The 22,448-nt window shown below is 34.6% G+C and overlaps 1 protein-coding gene across 1 annotated transcript; it reads right to left on the bottom strand.

The window, feature by feature from the left end:
* Window positions 1-625: 625 nt before the first annotated feature.
* On the bottom strand, window positions 626-22,044 carry LOC124359202. The gene is made up of 4 exons (XM_046811758.1): window positions 21,904-22,044; window positions 11,534-11,715; window positions 3,624-3,771; window positions 626-1,563 (listed from the first exon to the last, which is right to left on the bottom strand). Exons 1-3 carry the CDS (start codon window positions 21,918-21,920, stop codon window positions 3,668-3,670), a joined length of 303 nt encoding a protein of 100 aa, XP_046667714.1. The 5' UTR covers window positions 21,921-22,044; the 3' UTR covers window positions 626-1,563; window positions 3,624-3,667.
* Between the last annotated feature and the right edge of the window lie 404 nt (window positions 22,045-22,448).

Below are 22,448 nucleotides of genomic sequence, written 5' to 3'. Positions count from 1 at the left end.
AAAAAATGAGATCTCCAGCGGGTAATACTTGTAATGGTATAAAACTTGTAATGGTATAATACTTAATACTTGTAATGGTATAAAACTATGTTTTATACCATTACCACAAAAAATAGAAGCATACAAGTGTGTTCAATTTCTCTGTGTATTTTGCTAGTTTATATATTTTTTGCTATTGATGGGTACAGAGACTTTGGGCACATGAAGATCGTCTTAACTACATTTGAAATTCTTTGTTAAAATTGTACTTCATTAACTATCGTACTATAAATTAGTATTCATGGCAAATTTTAAAATAATAGACATTTTTTGATTTTACAATCTTTGATAATTTTAAGCCGAAACTTACGAACACATGTTCACACCTACAGTATTTATGTATAAACCAACTTTAGTGATATTTCGTCTACAGATATTTTGATGGTCCATGAAGAATATATCTCATTGTCAAATAATTATGAGAAGAATAACTCTTAGATCCAGTAGCTGAATGAATTAAGTCGCTGTTTGCAGAACTGAATCTTATACGAGTACTACTAATGTTATCATGTCATAGGCCTCATTTATTCCAGAAGCAACAAAAACTGTCAGAAAACATGAATTGCAGTAATTAAAATACTAAACATCAGTAGTCAATATTTATTCATAAATACAAAATAATAATTCTCGTAAAGTATAATAATAGGTGGTTCGGTTATGATGTTTATAATAAAATCTATATACATTTAAACTACGCTAGTGATATTATAAATTATTAATTGAAACGATAGATGCTGTAAGTAAATACTTATGCTACATACACATCATCATAAAAGCAATCATTAATTAATAATTCATTTTACTGTTAAACAACTGTTTTATTCGGTGAAAAATCCGTTCCCTTGTCAATTTTCTAACAAACTTCCCTTCACAATATATAAATTAATTATCATAAGGCAAATGTACACAGTAAATATCTAAATATTACAAAATAAACACTAATAATAGTTGTACATTGTTTATACCAAATACCTTTCCAATCTAAAGAAATAGATACACATTTATTAAAGATGTTATTGATTCTGAAACCAGCTGCTCAAATGTACCAAATAATGCTTTCTCGAATTAACTAATTACAGTTGTTTTAATAACCGAGGAACTTGCAGAAGACTAAAATTAATGGAAAATGCCGGATTATACGAGTCCCTAAAGAACTCATACGTACAAACATTGTTGCATTGTTATGCCAAAGATCTCTTTTACTGTTTTAGTTGTTGCTGTTAACTGAACACTACTATAAACTTTTCATTTCATCAGGTATTACAGAGGCCATATAAAAATGATCTGCCTATATACCTTATGAAAGTTATATAAATAAACATATGGTTTTGATCAATGGTACTTAGATAGGTTTAGTTGTACTATTCTTTCTGGATTTGATTTAGATTCTTAGCAATATAATTATGCTATCTCTCCTTTCCTCCAGTTGAAAAGTTACAACAATTATTATGTTATTCAATTTAAATGTTTTAACCAAATTATTCTTGTAATTTGAAGTCTTTTCACAGCAGGATTCTTCCAGTTCTGAAATACAAAAGAGTAAATAGTTAGAAACGAAAGTTATGGAAAGATATTTGTAAATTACAATAATAATAGTTGCCTTTTAAATATCCACCTCACGGCAGATAAGAACAGTTATTTATTCATACATTATCTGTATATAAAAACTCTTGTATAATAAAATACTACCAAGTAAAAGTTTTAGATGTTTTGAGCATAAATACATTATAAAAAGCGTTGAGAAAATTAAAAATTGAAACTATTTCTATTACTTCCATATTTTCTGAATAGTGATTAATGAAAATAAATAAATCAATGAAACAAACAAGTTAGGACTAGCATATCACACGTTCGATATCGAAGTAATAATATCGGCGAGGGACGTCTTTAAAATATGCTTTACACGAGAAGAGAAATATTAAACAAGAAATACTCTATGGGTTTCCTTCTCGATAAAACCGTTTGTGTGGAGAAAACCTGACGCGGTATACAATAAATAAGAATGGATATAAGAATATCTTATTGTTTTTTCCATGTACTAATGGTGTTACCGTAAATAAATAAATAAATAAATAATAGTCTAAGTATACACCGCGTAGTCGACACTGTACTGAGAAGTTTATACAGTTAGATATTTACAATTAAAGTTGTTAGTTTGTTTAATTCACATATACAATCACTTCTAGCAAAGTATAATTTATCAACTTCAACGTAACCTCAAAACAGTATTGTTGTAACAAACAGTTAATAGCTACGACCAACTGTAGCCAATACTGAGTAACTACCAACGGAAAACGATCTATGACCCACTTCATATTCTATCTATACTGTAAGCTACCATTGATTTTCATGCCTTATCAACAAATGGACTTTTTACGATCAAACAAACGGACTGCGCAGGTGAGGAACTGTTGACAGAGATAAGGATTCCAGAGAACTACCAGTGAGAAAAAAACAAAAAACGGAAGAACAGGTTTATATAGTCTGTTCCGCAGAGAATACGTACCTCCATTTTTCTGTGCACATATTATTGCAATGAGATACAGTCCTACTATGCGTCAGTCGTTCTGAAATAGACCCTGAGTGTTCGGTAACAAGGGATATATTTGGAGAGTTTTCCAAGTATTAGGAACCAAATTAACCAAAAATATGTTGGCACGAAAGCAGAGGAATATAATTATTATTTTGGGAGAATATAGGAATAAATGTTTGATGTTAGTACTAAATTTAAAATATGAAAACCTAGTCGTTGATAGTTGTACGGTTGTATTACCATTGAAAACTGTAATAAGAATTTTCAGCCCATACCCAATTTGTTATCAGATTAATAATTAAATTGTATTTTCACAAGCCCATGAAAGTTCTAATTAATATGTACAACCTTAAAGAAATATAATTTTACTTCAAACAAATTGGTATTTTGAAGGTTAACAAATACAGGCATAAAGACAAGCATACATTAATTTGAAATCCCGTAAAGAAAATTGCTGGAAAGAAGGGGAATATTGAGTTTTCAAGCGATCTAGTAAAGATACATGTTACTGTTTAAACCAGCCCTATATACTAACTCAATCATTAACGAGTATACTGCGATGGTTTTAACAGTGCTTCCATTTTTGTACTAAATTTTATTTCTTACAGCGTGTTTATGAATTCTTTGGCAATATCTTGTGAATTTCATTCTTTGTATTAAAACAAATAAAATAGTATAACGTATGCCTATATGAATGAGGTGATCTAGTTTTTATTTTATATCTCAGAAATTAGTAAAGATTAAATACTAAAATTTGGTACATTGTTTTTCTTGCAATTTTAAACAATGAGAAAGCGACTATTATATTACCATATTACATTTCAAAATGGCGGATAATTTACGTTGTTAAATCTTAATAGGGTAAAAACTATTACAATTATGAACAAATAGGAATAATAATACAATTTACTAAATCTGATTGCAAATATTTTGATGCCTAAAGGACTTCTTGACCAAGTTTCATAATTAAGTACAATGTTTGTGATTAAATTGTTCTATACCACCTGTAATATCTAATAATGATATTAATAACGAATCCTGTGATACTTACAGTTCTTACAATAGATTTGGCACTGCGAGCATGGAAGAAGGAAGTTAGTGTACTGTTAACGTCTCGGAAACGTTGAAACCTTGTACTCTTGATGGCGCAATGACGTTCTCCCCCGCCCACGTAAGAAAGAACCAATGTCTCATTATAGCTGCAATGATAAATATAGTTTATAACAAAGTTGGTATTGAAGGCTCCCTTTTTCAGTGGTGATCAGCTTTGTTATTGAACTATTCGACTGCATACTGTGAAGGACAAGGACAAGAACCAATGTCTCATTATAACTGCAATGAGAAATATAGTTTATATCAAAGTTGGTATTGAAGGGTTCCTTTCTCAGTGGTAATCAGCACTGTTATTGAACTATTCGCTGCATACTGTAAGGGACAAGGACAAGAACCAATGTCTCATTATAACTGCAATGAGAAATATAGTTTATATCAAAGTAGGTATTGAAGCCTCCCTTTTTCAGTGCTAATCAGCACTGTTATTGAACTATTCGCTGCATACTGTAAGGGACAAGGACAAGAACCAATGTCCCATTATAACTGCAATGAGAAATATAGTTTATATCAAAGTAGGTATTGAAGGGTTCCTTTCTCAGTGGTAATCAGCACTGTTATTGAACTATTCGACTGCATACTGTAAGGGACAAGGACAAGAACCAATGTATCATTATAACTGCAATGAGAAATATAGTTTATAACGAAGTTGGTATTGAAGCCTCCCTTTTTCAGTGCTAATCAGCACTGTTATTGAACTATTCGCTGCATACTGTAAGGGACAAGGACAAGAACCAATGTCCCATTATAACTGCAATGAGAAATATAGTTTATATCAAAGTAGGTATTGAAGGGTTCCTTTCTCAGTGGTAATCAGCACTGTTATTGAACTATTCGACTGCATACTGTAAGGGACAAGGACAAGAACCAATGTATCATTATAACTGCAATGAGAAATATAGTTTATATCAAAGTTGGTATTGAAGGGTCCCTTTCTCAGTGGTGATCAGCTTTGTTATTGAACTATTCGACTGCATACTGTGAGGGACAAGGACAAGAATAGAATAGAATAGAATAGAATAGAATATATTTATTTTCCATCTTTTTCATTTATGTTACATAATAAGATGACAACTTGGAAAAGGCAAATAACCACCATTTGCCAGTATTCGGTGGTTATTTTGGTAATTTAATTATAACATAATTACAACTTAAATTAGTAGTCCTCCGTAATAAATTAAAATTTTTTTTTCGGCTTCTGTAGCGCATACCAACTAATAATAATAAAAATAAGTATGTAAGAGAACGAAAAAAACCATATTTAATAATTGCACCTATTTTACAGTTACATCACCGTTAAAGAGAAAATAATTGAAGAGCATCACATTAAAGATATACAAAATTTATAACAATATAGATTAATACTAAATTAGATCGTAAGCTAGACAGTCAAAGTTAGGAAACAATAGACAGTAAAATGCCTAAATCGTCAATATTATTGAGCCAAATTTTAACCTTTTTGGAAAACAATTTAAAACTAGTAATTTGTTTTATATTATCAGGTAAAAGATTGAAGCATTTTGGACCTAAGTATACAAATGTTTTTACAAAGAATGATCTGTTTACCTTTGGTCTAACAAAAAAACGGCGGACTGTGCTTCGAGTTGAATAAAACAAATTTTCAGTTCCACTGTTGCCGCTCTTTTTGAAAAATGCTTGAAGAACTTTAAACACAAAAAGGTTTTTTATAGGTAAAATTTGCAGATGTTTGAAAAGATAGTCAGTGTGTTCACGCTGTTTTTTAAAAAGCATAATTCTAACAAAGTGTTTTTGGGTCACAAAAAGTTTATTAATTAAGTTATCATAAGCGCCACCCCAAAACTGCAGCCCATATTGAAGGCGGGAGTTTATCAACGCGTAATACAGTGATCTTAAGCAAGTTATGTCACAGATATTTCTTAAGAAATAGAATGTTCGAATTGATTTCCTGATTTCGGCGTGTAATTTATTTATATGACTTTTCCACGTTATTTTGTTGTCAATTAAAATTCCAAGGTATTTAATTTCGGGTGTTTGTTGAATAACTTCGCAGGTACAATTTTGTACACCTAAACAATTGTTGTGGTACTTAAACTCATAGTCAAATTCAAAACCAGTCAAATCAAAGTTTAAAATTTTTGTTTTTGATGCATTTATTACCATTGCATTCCTGTTACACCAATTGTTCAGTAAAGCTAAGTCATGAATTATCGACTCTTTAATTGTAGCCCAGTTTTCAGACGAATACAAGAATGCACTATCATCGGCAAATGCTATGATTTCTCCACGAAACTTTTCTAATAAGAGATCATTAATAAAGAAGGAAAAGAGATCTGCCGATAGAACTGAGCCTTGAGGAACGCCGATATTTACTAAATTTATGTCACTCAAAACGTTGCGTATCCGAACTTGTTGTTCTCTATTTTGAAGAAAAGTTAGAAACCAATTTAGTGTAGGGCCTCTAATGCCGGTTACTTCTAGTTTTGTTAAAAGATAATCATGACGGACTAAGTCAAACGCTTTTCTGAAATCAATAAATAAGCCTGTTACTTTTTTGCCAGAATTTAAATTTGTATAAACCATATGCATAAGTTTTTCAATCGCGTCCTCTGTGCTTTTACCTTTTTTAAAACCGAATTGATTGTTAGAAAAAAAATTTTTTGAATAAAGAAAACTTAAAAATCTTGTTCTCATAAGTTTTTCCAGCAGTTTCGAGAAAATTGAGAGCAGTGTGATTGGCCTATACTGCTCTAACAATTCTGGATTTCCGCCCTTGAAAATTGGCACAACTATTGATTTCTTTAAAACCGTAGGGAACACTCCGGTAGCAAAGCTTATATTGATTAGTTTGGCTAAGGGGTCAGAAATGACATGATTTATTTTCTTTAAAAGAATTACATTAATGCTATCAAAGCCGGAAGACTTTTTGTTCTGAATACTTCGAATTGTACTTTCCACTTCATCTTTGTCTACAGGAAAAAGAAACATTGATTGATTTTGTCTTTGTAAATTAGTAAACGTTTCGTTACTTTGGCCTAAATTCTGATAAATAAATTTGGTGCTCGAAAAATAGTTGTTAAATTCATTTGCTATAACATCCTCACTTTCAATAGTGCGGCCATTTTGAAGAGTAATTTTACCAATTGGTTGCTTTTTGTTTCCTAATAAACTGTTTATCAAGCGCCACTGTTCCGCTGGACGGCCACCGCATTTGTGAAACAGCTCAGCATAGTACCGGTTTTTTCTCTCGTCGAGGTCAATTGTAAGTTTATTTTTAAAACGTGTGAAGTAGCTCCTGAGATTTTGATTGTAAGGGGAGCGTTTTAACTGATTGTAAAGCAAGTTTCTTCTTTCTAAACGATTAAGTAGCGCCTCATTCATCCAGGGACTAATCGCTCTAGCCTTAGCCAGTTTATTACTAATAGTTGTAACTTGCGTACTTAAATTTATGCAGTCAGTAATTTTGCTGAGAAAATTTTGAAAACTAACATCGATATTGTTATTTTGTAGCAAACTATCCCACTTAACACTAAGAAGGTCGTCTACTAGTTTTTCGAAATTGGTAACCCTTTTTGAACTTAAAATATTTTTAATATCTCTTGTATTTACGTTACGGTTTTTATCAGCCAAAAAAGACAATCCGATTGCACAGTGGTCCGTTAACCCAATATCAAAGATAGCAATTTCGAAGTTCTCAAAATTACGATATCTTAAAGAAATATGATCCAAACAAGTTTTCGAAAATTGTGTCACTCGCGTATGCTTATTTACAAGTTGAACAAAACCATTATTATTTAATGTTGATAAATAGTTTTCTTTTTCTAAATCATTAGAATCGTACGAAATATCAATATTGAAATCACCTACAACCATAGAGTTACATCTAAGTGTCGGAAGAAAATTAGAGAATTCATCAAGGAAACGCTTAGAATTGAACGCCTGCAATCTATAAACTACCGCAAGAGAGAACGGAGTTTTGTTTACATTGAACTCAATCACTGTACAATCAGCCGTCTCTAGACGGCAGACGACACGGGCAGCTGGTATATTGGTGTTAACGTACACGAGTGACCCGCCCGCCCTGTATGTCTCATTACAACATGCAAAACAAGAGAACCCTGGGATCTGATAAAACTTAACTTCCGCCTCCGTTATCCAGATTTCACTCATAGCAATAAAGTTGATTCCTCCTGATTCAATCAAGTTTCTAAATATAGCTAAAAAAGTATTAAAGTTTTTTCTTATACTACGAATATTTACATGCACTAAACCTATGTCATTTTGTTTACTGTAAAAAGTACAATGATCTAAACTGTCAAAAAATAAGTTAGATGTTTCAGCTTCCATGATTAAGGTATCAAACTACAAATGTGACAGGAATAGCTTGATTGCCAGAAAAAGTAAATGTGTATAAACCAATTTACAGAATAAAAACTCATTGGTGTGAGTGATAACGATTCAAAAGTAGTTAATATTTTGTCACTACTAGTTTTTAATGAATACAGCAAAATAAAATACAGTTTCTGTATAGTTATAAAATAGCTCTGAAAGAATAAAACTTAATTCTTGGAAACGACAGTGACTTCTTGTTAAGTACTACCAAAATATAAAACGTGCACAAACTATAATTCACAAGCATAATATTTCGCCATGCTTACAAATAAATACTTTGCTATACATAGTAAAAGTAACTAAACAGAATAAAATATTAAGGCCTAAATAAGATACTAAGGTAAATAATGTACCGCTTGGTAACAATTTTGTATGAGAAATATTAAATAAAAAAGTAAGGTTTCTTGCTGTATCTGACCTGTTTCGGTATGAAAGTTATTTGATTTTCCGCAGATCTTCAACACTGTTCACCCTTTCACTGGTCGCACCTTCGGTTCTTCTTACATAGAACTTTCCCTCCTTACACCACACGTACTTGATGTTAAGTTCCTTACAGGCATCTTTAAGCTTACGCAGAAGTTGTTTGTTATCAGGGGTGAGGTGTTCGCCGATGTAGATCCTGGTGGCAGAGAATCTGTCGTTAATATCACAGGTCATAACAGTCTTTTTCTTTTTGAAGGCTTGTATCCAGGCGTCTCTCTGGTCTCTGGTGGTGAACCTGGCCACGATGGGGGGTGCACTTGTCCTGCTGTAGGTAGGAACTCGATGGACAGCGACTACAGTGTTTTCGTTCACCTCCAGACCGATGGCTCGTCCCACGTCCCGCAGGATGCTCCTCTCGTCCTCGCCCGCTGTCTTTGGCAGTCCGCTAATCTCAATGTTATCTCGACGAGAGTACTGCTCCAGATCTCGGACCTTGGTTTCCAGGGAAGACACCTTCAGTGTTAGCTGTGCGTTTATAGCCTTATACTCCTGATTTTCTCGGCTAATTTCTCTGTATTGATTTTTTATTTCAGCCATTGCCTTGTTAGAGTCATCAATTTTTTCAGAAAAAAATTCTAGAGCCGATTTAAATTCTTGAAACTGGTTTGAGTGCGACTTTAGTTCATCAAAAACCTCCTTTTTAAAGGCGTCCATGAGGCTAACCATAAACTCTTTAGTGAGGGTTGTGGCTCCAGTCTCACCTGACTTAATGCTAGAGCTTGACGGTCCCTTGGTCTTCTTGCAGGCCTCACAGTACCACTTTCTCCTGGAGTCACGGGTTTTCACTGAGTCTTCAGGATATTTGCTTGCTAGACACTTTAGGTGAAGGACCTTTCCACACTTACCCGCGCACTTAATCACTTCATCAGAGTCGTCACAGAGCACATCACATACGCTACAGATCGCCGACATAACTATATTTTATATAAAATAATTAAAAAAACAAACATGCAAGAGTATGCAAAAAAAGCGATCAGTCAGATGTAGGTTTCAACGTGCACGCCGATAAGCGATAAGCTCTTATCAGAGAACCGCTCAGTTCGACTGACTGAGGAAGACTGTCTCATTACCAATGTCTCATTATAACTGCAATGAGAAATATAGTTTATAACAAAGTTGGTATTGAAGTCTCCCTTTTTCAGTGCTAATCAGCACTGTTATTGAACTATTCGCTGCATACTGTAAGGGACAAGGACAAGAACCAATGTCCCATTATAACTGCAATGAGAAATATAGTTTATATCAAAGTAGGTATTGAAGGGTTCCTTTCTCAGTGGTAATCAGCACTGTTATTGAACTATTCGACTGCATACTGTAAGGGACAAGGACAAGAACCAATGTATCATTATAACTGCAATGAGAAATATAGTTTATATCAAAGTTGGTATTGAAGGGTCCCTTTCTCAGTGGTAATCAGCACTGTTATTGAACTATTCGACTGCATACTGTAAGGGACAAGTACAAGAACCAATGTCTCATTATAGCTGTAATGATAAATATAGTTTATAACAAAGTTGGTATTGAAGCCTCCCTTTTTCAGTGCTAATCAGCACTGTTATTGAACTATTCGCTGCATACTGTAAGGGACAAGGACAAGAACCAATGTCTCATTATAACTGCAATGAGAAATATAGTTTATATCAAAGTAGGTATTGAAGGGTTCCTTTCTCAGTGGTAATCAGCACTGTTATTGAACTATTCGACTGCATACTGTAAGGGACAAGGACAAGAACCAATGTCTCATTATAACTGCAATGAGAAATATAGTTTATATCAAAGTAGGTATTGAAGGGTTCCTTTCTCAGTGGTAATCAGCACTGTTATTGAACTATTCGACTGCATACTGTAAGGGACAAGGACAAGAACCAATGTATCATTATAACTGCAATGAGAAATATAGTTTATATCAAAGTTGGTATTGAAGGGTTCCTTTCTCAGTGCTAATCAGCACTGTTATTGAACTATTCGACTGCATACTGTGAGGGACAAGGACAAGAACCAATGTATCATTATAACTGCATTGAGAAATATAGTTTATATCAAAGTTGGTATTGAAGGGTCCCTTTCTCAGTGGTAATCAGCACTGTTATTGAACTATTCGACTGCATAATGTAAGGGACAAGTACAAGAACCAATGTCTCATTATAGCTGTAATGAGAAATATAGTTTATAACAAAGTTGGTATTGAAGCCTCCCTTTTTCAGTGCTAATCAGCATTGTTATTGAACTATTCGACTGCATACTGTGAGGGACAAGGACAAGAACCAATGTCTCATTATAGCTGCAATAAGAAGTGTAGTTTATATAAAAGCTGCTATTGAAGGCTTATCTATTTTAGTGGTGATCTACATTGTCACTATACTATACAACTGCAAACCGGCTATCTAGTATGTAGTTTTTTTAAATTTGGAAATCTAGTGTAGCAGCACTGATTGGTGTATTGATTTATGAAGCGTTTTGGTATGTGAGACTTTTGTCAAAAATTACAAATTCTCTTCTAAAAATGTAATAGCTAATGTTTCGCCTATGCTTTTTTATTATTATTTTTGGCTATAAAATTTGATGAGTTTTTTAAAATTAGTTATTATGCATGAAATTGCGTGCGAATCCGCATGTAAATTCTAGTCTAGTATATAATAAAAAAGAAAGTAATTAATATTAAAAAACTTCGGCTTCAAAACATAAAGCAAACTTATAATCAGTTTATTACTATTCACAAAACAACGAACTGTTTACGTTATTGCGAAAACATTTCCATTAACACTGTTTTGGATTTTGGAAGCACTTTGCCAAGTGCTTCCACTCAAAAAATATTTAATGTTTAAATTTTCTGGAACGTAATGAAATTCTATATAATTTATGATAGTTGTTAAAGAAATAAATAAATATTCAATTTCAGCTATAAACATAACGGTAAACAATATAATTTGTAAATGTTTCAGTAGAAATAATTCCTTACAAAGTATTTTCATTTTATATAACGTATTGTACACGTACCATGGTGAATGAAAATCCATACTGCAGGCAATAGCAAGGCGATGCAGACGATGACCAGTAAGCCCCACGTACAGTAGGTAATAACCTGATGAGGGTTGTGATACCTGACCTGAGGGTTGTCAGGGTGCAAGCTGCCGGTGTTCAAAGACCCATACTGGGGGTTGTAGTCAAGCAGGCGCGTTCTTAACATAAAAACTCGTGTTGTATATTTATTAATAATGTAGTATCTTATTTAAAGTAAAACATTGCTCTTAGAAGGAATAAATTATAAAACATGATACATTTATAAAATTTGATTTAAGAAAACCCTTCTCTAGAAAGGTTAATCTCTAGAAAAATTAATCTCTAGATTAATTTTTCTGTATATAAAATGTCTGTTGTTAAGTTTTGTTTGGTTGAAATTAAACGTGTAAAGACTGTAGCATAGTAAAACAGTTAAAACAAATATGTAAATATTCTACACAAAACGTTAAATTGTATTATTACAATGATATTTGAAAGTGGTTAACAGAGTTCTGTGACAATCTTGTTCAGAAATTAAAGAAAAATATGAAAAATAAAAATGGAAAGAGCGATAGTATAGTGTTGGCCGATGGTTATGATGGTTCCTCTAAGACAAGTGGAGCCGTAAGTTATAATGAGGTGAGGTATGAAGAGGAATGAGATATTGAACAGTGATGGCTGGTGGTTACAATGAACTGTGGATGGGAGGAAGAGTTCAGAGAACAGTCGATTATTGGTAAGATAGTTGTGGTTCGATAAGACAAGTCCTGTGGAGCTGTAGGTTATGATGATATGAGATATTGAACAGTGAACAATGCAGTAATGGCTGGTGGTTACAATGAACTGGGGTTGGGAGCAAGGGTTCAGAGAACAGACCATTATTAGTAAGATGGTTGTGGTTCGATAAGACAAGTCCTGTGGAGTTGTAGGTTACGATGAGGTGAGGTATGAAGAGGAAAGAGATATTGAACAGTGAACAATGCAGTAATGGCTGGTGGTTACAATGAACTGGGGTTTTGGGCAAGGGTTCGGAGAACAGACCATTTATTTATTTCCAACGGTTCCACCATTTTTACAAAAGTAATTCAACAAATCAAATACTTAGCAATCAGGATGACAAATCATAATCAATATACACAGTCTTATGTAAGCTCTAACTTGAACAACATAGGCAATAACAGAGTGATATACTATAAATATGAATAACAAGAACAACATTAAATAACAAGGAATAATAACAATACAGTAACAGCAACGATAAATAAATAGTTGACCAATGCTATAACATTAATAAAATTTAGAAACTCAACAATATACTATCAATAATTAATACAATCGTAGCTGTTAGTTATTGTAAGTGGATCTGTATTAAGCATGTGTTAGGTGTTTACATTTAATAATTTGTTTTTCAGGGTGTATTTTGAATCGTGAAAAAAATCGATGTGCGCTGCCTCACTACCCAGTTTTAGAAGTCTGCATATTCCATGGTTTGATGCATAATATGTGGGCCTAAATCTTCTGCAGAAAAGTGTCTTAGAGCGGGTACCTCTTGGTATAGAGAAGTCTATATCCGACACTAGATGAGGGCAGTCGAGGAAGCCGTTCACCAGCCTGTACAGGAATAAAATATCAATATATTTTCTTCTTTCCTGGAGAGGTTGCATTCCATATAGCATCTCAATCTCAGCGACGGGGGTTGCAAGATAATTATATCCCAGTTTGACTCCAAGAAGTCTTAAGCAACGCACCTGCACTCTGTTCAGCAGCACAATGTGGCCTGCTTGATATGGAGACCATACAACGGAACAGTTCTCCAACAAAGGACGCACAAGAGTCTTATAGAGGATAGCCAATGTAGAGGGGATCTGAAGTCTTTGCAGGTTCGGGCAATAAACCCAAGCATAGAAGAGGCCTTATTTGTAACATGCATTATGTGTTCGTAAGGGCTTAGGGAGGGTGTCATAATAACTCCGAGGTCCCTGACTCTGTCTATTACCTTAAGAGGGGATCCATTTAGAGAGTAGTCTAAGGGCCTGGCTGTGTTGCTTCGAGTGTAGCTGATGACAAGACACTTGGCTATATTAAGCTCCATAGCATTTACTCTGCACTAGTTATTTATCCTGTCAAGGGAATGTTGGAGTTCCTCTTGGTCATGAGGAGATGTAACCCTGCTGAAAACCTTAATATCATCAGCAAACAGAAGAAACTTCGATGATATTGCACTAGAAATATCATTAATAAACAGGTTAAAAAGCAGTGGGCCCAGATGAGATCCCTGTGGTACACTTGAGGGGACAGAGAATGGCAAGGACGTACCTCCATCGTACTTGACTATAAGAGTACGTTCCCGCAAATAGCTACTCATCCAACGAAGCAGAGGTCCCCAAATGCCATAGCCTTCAAGCTTTAATATAAGTAGACTGTGATTAATCTTATCAAATGCTTTGCTAAAGTCTAGATATATGCAATCTACCTGTGAGGAATTTACAAAAGCTGACATTATATATTCCTGAAACATCAGTAGATTGGTTGTGGTAGAGCGGCCCTTCAAGAAACCATGTTGCTCCAAACAGATGCGACTCTTGAGTTGAGAATATATATTGTTCAAGATGATACTTTCAAACACCTTAGCGAGAGCAGACTGTATCACAATGGGTCTATAGTCTCTTATGTTCCCTCTATCTCCAGACTTAAATATTGGGATTACATAGCTCTGCTTCAAGTTAGATGGAAAGACTCCAGAAGCAAGTAGAGGCCTGAAGAGAATTGTTAAATGAACTGCAAGTATTGGAGCACACTGTTTTAGAACTGGTGGTGGTATATCATCCGGCCCAGCACTCTTCCTGGCATCCAGTGATTCGAGGGTCTGTTGGACATCCAAGGTTGTTATTGAACAGCTGGATAATGTTTGGTTCCAACCATAATCAAATCTAGGAATAGGAACTGTAGTATTACTAAATACTGAAGAAAAATACCGAGCAAACAAATCACACTTGCCAGTAGGATCAGTAGCTTCCTTTTTGTCTAAAGTCATGTGTGTCGGAACGTTAGGAGAACTTTTAAGGCTACCAACATGAGACCAAAAGGACTTAATATCTCTAGGAATACCATTTTCAACCTAACTGATGTATTCTGAATAGCACGCGTGGGTGAGGTCTCTGCACTCCCTTCTAGTTCTCCGAAAATTATCATAATCAATGTGCGCCCCTGTATGCTTGTAGACTTTATGTAACTGTTTCTTCCTGATGACCAGCAGTTTCAATTTTTTTAGAGAACCAGGAGGGGAATCTAGCTCTGCCAACTCTTTTGAGTGGAGTATTGACCCTAACTAAAGAGGCCAGGTAGTCGCTGAAGTTTGTGAAAGCCCGCTCAGGATCCGCTAACTCACTTGATGCAGGGTAGCTTAGAACCTGCAGCCCATTGAAAACAGCACCGACATCACACCTTCGAAAGTCAAGCACCCGTTTCTGGATTTCAGTCGTGGAAGGCTGCAACACTTCAAATTCAAAAGACAACGCAGGATGGTGTCTATCTTCCTCCAACAGTACATCAGGCGCATGCACAACTTCAGATGTCTCAATTGAAGAGAGTATCAGATCAAGACATACATCTCGGTAGTTGGTTATGTAATTTAACTGTCTCAGGCTATATGCACCAAGAAGTTCAAGCAGACAACGGGAAGAGTTTGACACAGAAGTAATGTCAGGCTGCGTCCATTTTTTGTCAGGCTGATTAAAGTCTCCCATTATTATGACATCTGCGGGTTCACCTAGGGAATTATAGACCTCATCCATAGCATCTCTAAAATCCGACATTACCCAGAAGTACTGAGGAGGTGGGAAACTTACATAAGATAAATATACATTCAATGTCATTGACATTGGTGGGAATCCTGGCGCAAGAAATAAAATTTCGTACGGCTATGAGAACTCCACCACCACGCGACTTGTCACTAGTAAGTGATGACCTATCACACCTGAAGATATGGAACCCCGTAAGATTAAGCTCAGCATCGTGTATATCAGGTGATAGATTGGTTTCGACTAGCGATATAATATCATAGGGTGAAGTATTTATTCCTTGTGTTAATGAGTTCATTTTACTCCTCAGACCGTTGACATTTTGAAAATAACAGGAAATAAACAATGGGGAACCGTTGTGCCTTACTAGTTTTTTGCATTCTTAACAATTTGTGGGACATTATTTATGTTTATCATTTGTCTTTTTGCCAATGCGGTAAGTTTTAACCCCCTCGCTGCTGAAAGTAGAGTGCGAAGACTTGAGCAGCTCAGTGACGATCTCAAGGTCATGGGTAATTCTAAACTTGATATCAGGGCTATTTGATTCTGGAAGACCATATATCATCACATTTGATGCACGGCGGGCGCGCTCATTGACCTCAGCAACGACACCTTCAATATCATTAGTGTTAGTCTTAGGAATATCTTTGATTGATTTCTCAAGAATAACAATTTTTTCCTCATTATCCGAGACACGTTTATCAAGTGAGGCAAGATTTTTAGTTAGACTATCAACTTGCTCAATTATTTGATCGATCTTAGCTGGCAAAGGTGTAAGTGTATCAATTTTGCCTGCCAAGCTCGTGATCCTTTCATTAAACAGTGATAGTTGGCGTAGTAGAATGTTTAGAGGCTGTTTAGAACCATTGATGCAATCATCACGCCCACAGGACCAGTTTTGATTATCATTTTTAGCTAATTTATTGTACTCAGTTTGAGATATACCTGCGCAAGACGCATGAAACCATCTATTGCAAGGTCCATCACATTGTATACCTTTGTTAGCATCAGTCACAAGGATAACGCAAACTGGGCATATTTCTGGGCAAGTCATGTTGGCGTGATGGAGTGTATGGTAAAGTGTAATGTACAGATCAAATGCTGTATGTAATAGAACAATAAACAAGTAAGATAAAGACAACAGGATAATACTTAAAATTTAACTAGGATATTTACAGATATATGTATATATTACAGATACATTACAACACTACAGACATAGAACATAAATAACATAATTAGTATAATAAGTCACGATATAGGACAGTTTATATAGTGCACGAGTCGATCCAACGCAAAGCCTTATTCCTCCCTGTAGACTCAACAGGTCGAAGTATCCTCTATGTCTTTGGTTGAGGTTGAGACTCTATGGTGACAGCAGACAGCATAGACCAATCGGACAGTAGGAATGATGGACGTGGAGCAATGAAAAGATCGTTGGATAAGGCCTATCTTGGCTCAAATGTTCAGAGGTTAGAGAAGACAGAATAGGTGAAATCCCCCTTTAAAATCCCAAGATTATTTACATTTATCAGACACAGAGACTTACAGTCATTGACAGGTAATAATTAATACAGTTTATAGGCAAAATAATCACTGTTCTAGCACGAAACATGAGAAACAACTTGGTATCGATTAAAACGTACTCCCCACAGTTCCGCCATCCGCTTTTTTTAAATATCATTACAGATAAGATTACCATTATTAGTAAGATGGTTGTGGTTCGATAAGACAAGTCCTGTGGACCTGTAGGTTACGATGAGGTGAGGTATGAAGAGGAAAGAGACATTGAACAGTGAACAATGCAGTGATGGCTGGTGGTTACAATGAACTGGGGTTGGGAGAAAGATTTTAGAGAACAGTCCATTTTTGATAGGATGGTTGGGGTTCAGTAACAGTGGAAGTTCCTCCGAGACCAGTTCTGTGGAACTGTAAGTTATGAGGTGGTGTAAAAATAGGGATTTTTCGAGCAAATTTTTTAATTTAAAATTGAATAAATAGATTCAGCCTAATTAACAATTATTTTTAAATCTTTACAAGTAAAGATCAAAACTCACAACTGATGTAACATTGTTCAGTTAACAATATTTATTAGTTAGGAGGTAAATCGAAATTAACTAAAAAAATCCACTGTGTTTTCACAATATAGCCTGAAAAAACCAAATGGAATTCACAAGTTCATTTTATAATAGACAAGAAATAGTACTACGATTGTGCATGTCCAACTTAATTTTGTTGAGCATTATTAAAGCCTGTCACTCAGTAAGATGAAACAGTAAACTGACAAAATTTCTCTATTGTCTGCCAGGAAAGGTAAACATTTCTTACTTGTGTGATTGTCTGTCTTCCTATCTTTCCGCAGGACATCTCTAAAATAAAATACACTGTAGATTTGAGATTTTGCAAACAAGCTTAGCGAAGCCTGTTAAACGACACGTAAGTTTTACGTACTCGCATATTGTTTAAGCAAATACATATGGTGTTGTACGCTTGTTAACTCAAAAATGTATACGTTGAGGTCCTCTCTCGGGAACGCCAATGACTGCCGGCCCAGGAGACGTTTCCATTCCGCGCAACCTGACTAATTTGTTTGTACGAAACTCGGCATCACGCCTACAGCGGGAGGCACCACCCAGGCAAACAGCAGGTCTTTTCTCACTTAGCATTTATTCATTTACCAGACACATCCCTTATATAGTTTATCTAGACCAACGGAATAAAACTTGCGATATAGTCACTAACACTTCATAATACTAGCTTGCCATGATAAAAACATAAAAGTCTTAATAGATCATGGAAATTAAGTATGTTGATAAATAAAATGTATGTTTATATTGAAAGCTGTGGGAAGTAGCAATGCCTCTTATGTTAAAGGTGTGAGATAACTTTGCGATTAGTGCGTGTTTGAAATATCGTAGCATCATCAGTGACTCTTGTAGCTTACCAAGACGAATAGTAGCTCCGCTTGCAGTAGCCATGCCTCTTACGTTAAAGGTGTGAGATAGCATTGCGATTAGTGCGTGTTTGAAATATCGTGGCGTCATCAGTGACTCTTGTAGCTTACCAAGACGAATGGTAGCTCCGCTTGCAGTAGCCATGCCTCTTACGTTAAACGTGTGAGATAACTTTGCAATTAGTGCGTGTTTGAAATATCGTAGCATCATCAGTGACTCTTGTAGCTTATCAAGACGAATGGTAGCTCCGCTTGCAGTAGCCATGCCTCTTACGTTAAACGTGTGAGATAGCATTGCGATTAGTGCGTGTTTGAAATATCGTGGCGTCATCAGTGACTCTTGTAGCTTACCAAGACGAATGGTAGCTCCGATTGCAGTAGTCATGCCTCTTACGTTAAACGTGTGAGATAGCATTGCGATTAGTGCGTGTTTGAAATATCGTGGCGTCATCAGTGACTCTTGTAGCTTACCAAGACGAATGGTAGCTCCGCTTGCAGTAGCATGCCTCTTACGTTAAACGTGTGAGATAACTTTGCAATTAGTGCGTGTTTGAAATATCGTAGCATCATCAGTGACTCTTGTAGCTTATCAAAACGAATGGCAGCACCGCTTGCAGTAGCCATGCCTCTTATGTTAAAGGTTTGAGATAGCTTTGCGATTAGTGAGATTTTGAACTATCGTGACATCTTCAGTGACTCTTGTAGCTTACCAAGACAAATGGTAGCACTGCTTGCTACGACCCGCTCTCTGGCCAAAGTAAGTCGTTGCTTGTTCTGTACATAACTCTTGCCTACACTTTTTAGTGTGCCGCAATTCTTGAGTCTAACTGGAATCGTATGGGAAATTGCATTCTTGAGTCCTGAAAATGCAGGGCATGTTTGTCTAAATATAAAATCAAAGAATTTGAAGCCATGTTTCTTGAAAAGATGGAGGTAACAATTAAGGCAAATTTATTAAAAGAAATGTGATGCAAAAATTTCAGAGCTTTTGTCATTTTAGAAAATGTTACGTACAAAAATTGACCAGCACAATTCAATAATTGATGGATTTATTAACAGTTTATCACTTGAGCAATCACATGATAAAATTGAACATGAAAATTCAATTATGTTTCGAAAGTATATATCGACTACAGAGTTACACGTGACAATTTAGAGCAGTATATAAGAAATAAATAATGTACAGATTTACGATGTTTCTGAAGAGTCAAATTAAAACATGCTTTAGAAGCTATCTGAATCAGTTAACATTCATGTTCAGTTTGATAGGGACGAACAAGCCGTTCATAGAATACCTTATACGAAAACGTTATAAATGTTCCACTCTTGAAATCTTACAGTTTTTATATAGGTAATCTCGAGTGTTTTTTATGTTTTTTTTCTAAATTCAATAAAGTCTAAAAGATACTGCTAAAATACAGTATAACTTATTGTACAGAATAATGACACTGTAATAGCCCACGTATTTCATTATTATGTGGCAAATGTAGTTTTGTTGTATACAGTAATAAATAATAAACACAAGCCAGGGCATTCATATTCTAACAGTTAAACATAATACTGATATTTTAGTCCAATTTTTTTGATATCGTATTTCCGCATTAAAATTGTAAAAAATTAGTCACACTATTTACTGAGATAATTGGTTTCGCTGTTCATATTACATTTATAACAATGGAACAGTATTTGAAAATTAAAATGAACTGTATATTAGAAAAACTTAACTAAATAAATTAGTATGACAGTCAGTAAATTAGTATATGTAGTGTGACAGTCTTCTTGAACAATATTAGAATCGGAAAAATTGAAGTTCTATCGGTGTGAAGTTCTGATGAAGTAGTACAGGTTGGGTCTCAAAAGAGCATTAAAGAGATAATGACTATGTGGCTCTTACAGCCTAATAAAAGTTCGCCTGTTAAGAGTGTAATGATGAGGTGTATGAACACAGAATTAGTTTAACACAATCAAAATAACTAACAATAACATTATCTTAACATTAGACCGGTTTTGTTTAGTTATTATCCATTGTAGCGCAAAAAGAGTTCTCAGGTCATTTACAATAATATTAGTTCTTAAATGTTTTGGATATCTGGTAAGATTTCCAGATAGCGAGCGTACAGTTTTAAGCAGAATATTATATAACATCTCGTTTATAACTGTTAACACGTGAACCACAAAAGTTATTAATAGGTTCAGACTGAACGTGGTACAGATACAGTATTTAAACATAGCTTGGTTGAGTTGTTAGCCAGTCTCAACTAACAAAACCTTTCAAGATACCGTTAATTCGTATTTGGGCAAAATGTTATCTCTGTTTTTCATAACATGAATTGAAAGTGAAAAGTCATAATAAATTGAAAGACTTTTGTGATGTGTCTGACGAAGATAGCCTTGCTATCGAAAGGCCTCACAAAAATTAAAATTTAAGTATTGGTTTGTATTATAAATGTAGTGATTAAGTTAATAGTAGCCAATATAAACTCCATCTTCAACAACTTCTCAAAATTGTCAAGCAACGCTCAAGAAATTTGCAAATTACCTCCAGGATTGGTATTTGACTATTAATTAAATAAGGTTACGTACCTTTCCCGCTGACAATCCAACTTGTTTTGCCCAACTAGTATTGGGAGCGCTACCCCATTATCAAATCAGGTAGTTGAAAATCGAAATCGTCATCAAAATAAATAAAAGTATACATAACACAAGTGAATGACATACACACAATCAAGGAGACACTCAACACAACTAAGACGTTGGGTTATAATTTATTTTACTCGTATTGCTGGCCACGGTATTAACTAACTTGTGCAAGATTGTCCACGGCATACACATCTCGTCCGTCGATACAATGTAACGGCATAGTAAACAACTTGCACATGGTACTAATTCAAGCTCTGAGCTCAAGCTAACTTACATGTGGTTTGCATTTCATACTTTGTAAGTCAGTCAGTAAGTGGGAAAGTCAGTCAGACAAGCAAGATTAGAATTTGGTACAACAATACAAAAAAACACATGTTTTGCTTATCAAGGCTGTATAATTATTAAGTCAGTCAAAATGTCAGATTCGTTTCGGACAAAAGTCAGTTAATAATATCAGAATGTTATAATAAAAGATTGTCAGTTCTGAAGGCTAAAATGTATTTACTGATTTACACCCCTGTTACTCGGTATCACTTTATACCTGTGAATTATTACGCCACTCTAGACGTATTTTAAGTATTAAATGAATTCAAAATGTAACCGTCAAGAAAATTATAATAATCTTGAGATTTTTCTGTATCTTATCCGAATTTATATATCTATAAATAATAATTTAGATGGAAATTATTCATTGAAATACGCCTGTTTTATTTAAATTTTGGAAACAGTATTTCGGTATTCCGTCTTGCGCAGAACCCAAAAATAATATTCTTTGATTACACATTTACATAGAAAAAAGATAAATTAAATTATTAAACCTAACGCAGTAATGAAACTCAAAGTATATTTAAATTATAACCATAAAGCATTCAATGTGAACAGCCATATTAGAGATTTACTTTACATATCCGCAAATGCGCAGTTTGTTTGTACGATAACAATTAATACATATGTAGAGAATAAAGCAAACTGACCTCCCATTGTTCTCCATGTTGACAGCAGAAAGGCTGCGGCTGCGGAGTACTGTAGTACTGTGAACTAAAGTCTGTACTTCACACTGAGAGTGAGTAATGTCGGTGATGACGTGTACTCTGTTATCAATGCTACGAGTATGTAGGCGTTGCAACTTTGTAAGCTGTTATAAATAGAGTACAGAATTTTAAATTTAAGCTTCTTAATGTACTGATTGCGAAGCCGTTTTTAGATGTTACTGTTTCTTTAAAATAAGAAAAATTGATATATATATATATATATATATATATATATATATATATATATATATATATATATTATACAACAATACATGTATATATTGTTGTCCCGGCGGAACAAGTACTTTTTATGATTCAATGTTTATTGAAATTAAATAAGGCTTTTGCCACTTATACAAATTTAATGTAAATATATGTATATATATATATATATATATACATATATATATATACGTATATATATACATATATATATATATATATATATCTATCTTTTAGTCCATTGCCTATATATGTGTGCGCACACA

The sequence above is a fragment of the Homalodisca vitripennis genome, chromosome 4, assembly GCF_021130785.1.
Source record: "Homalodisca vitripennis isolate AUS2020 chromosome 4, UT_GWSS_2.1, whole genome shotgun sequence".
Lineage (NCBI taxonomy): Eukaryota > Metazoa > Arthropoda > Insecta > Hemiptera > Cicadellidae > Homalodisca > Homalodisca vitripennis.
Note: the sequence above shows the minus strand (reverse complement) of the source record. Positions and strands in the feature narration are given on the sequence as shown.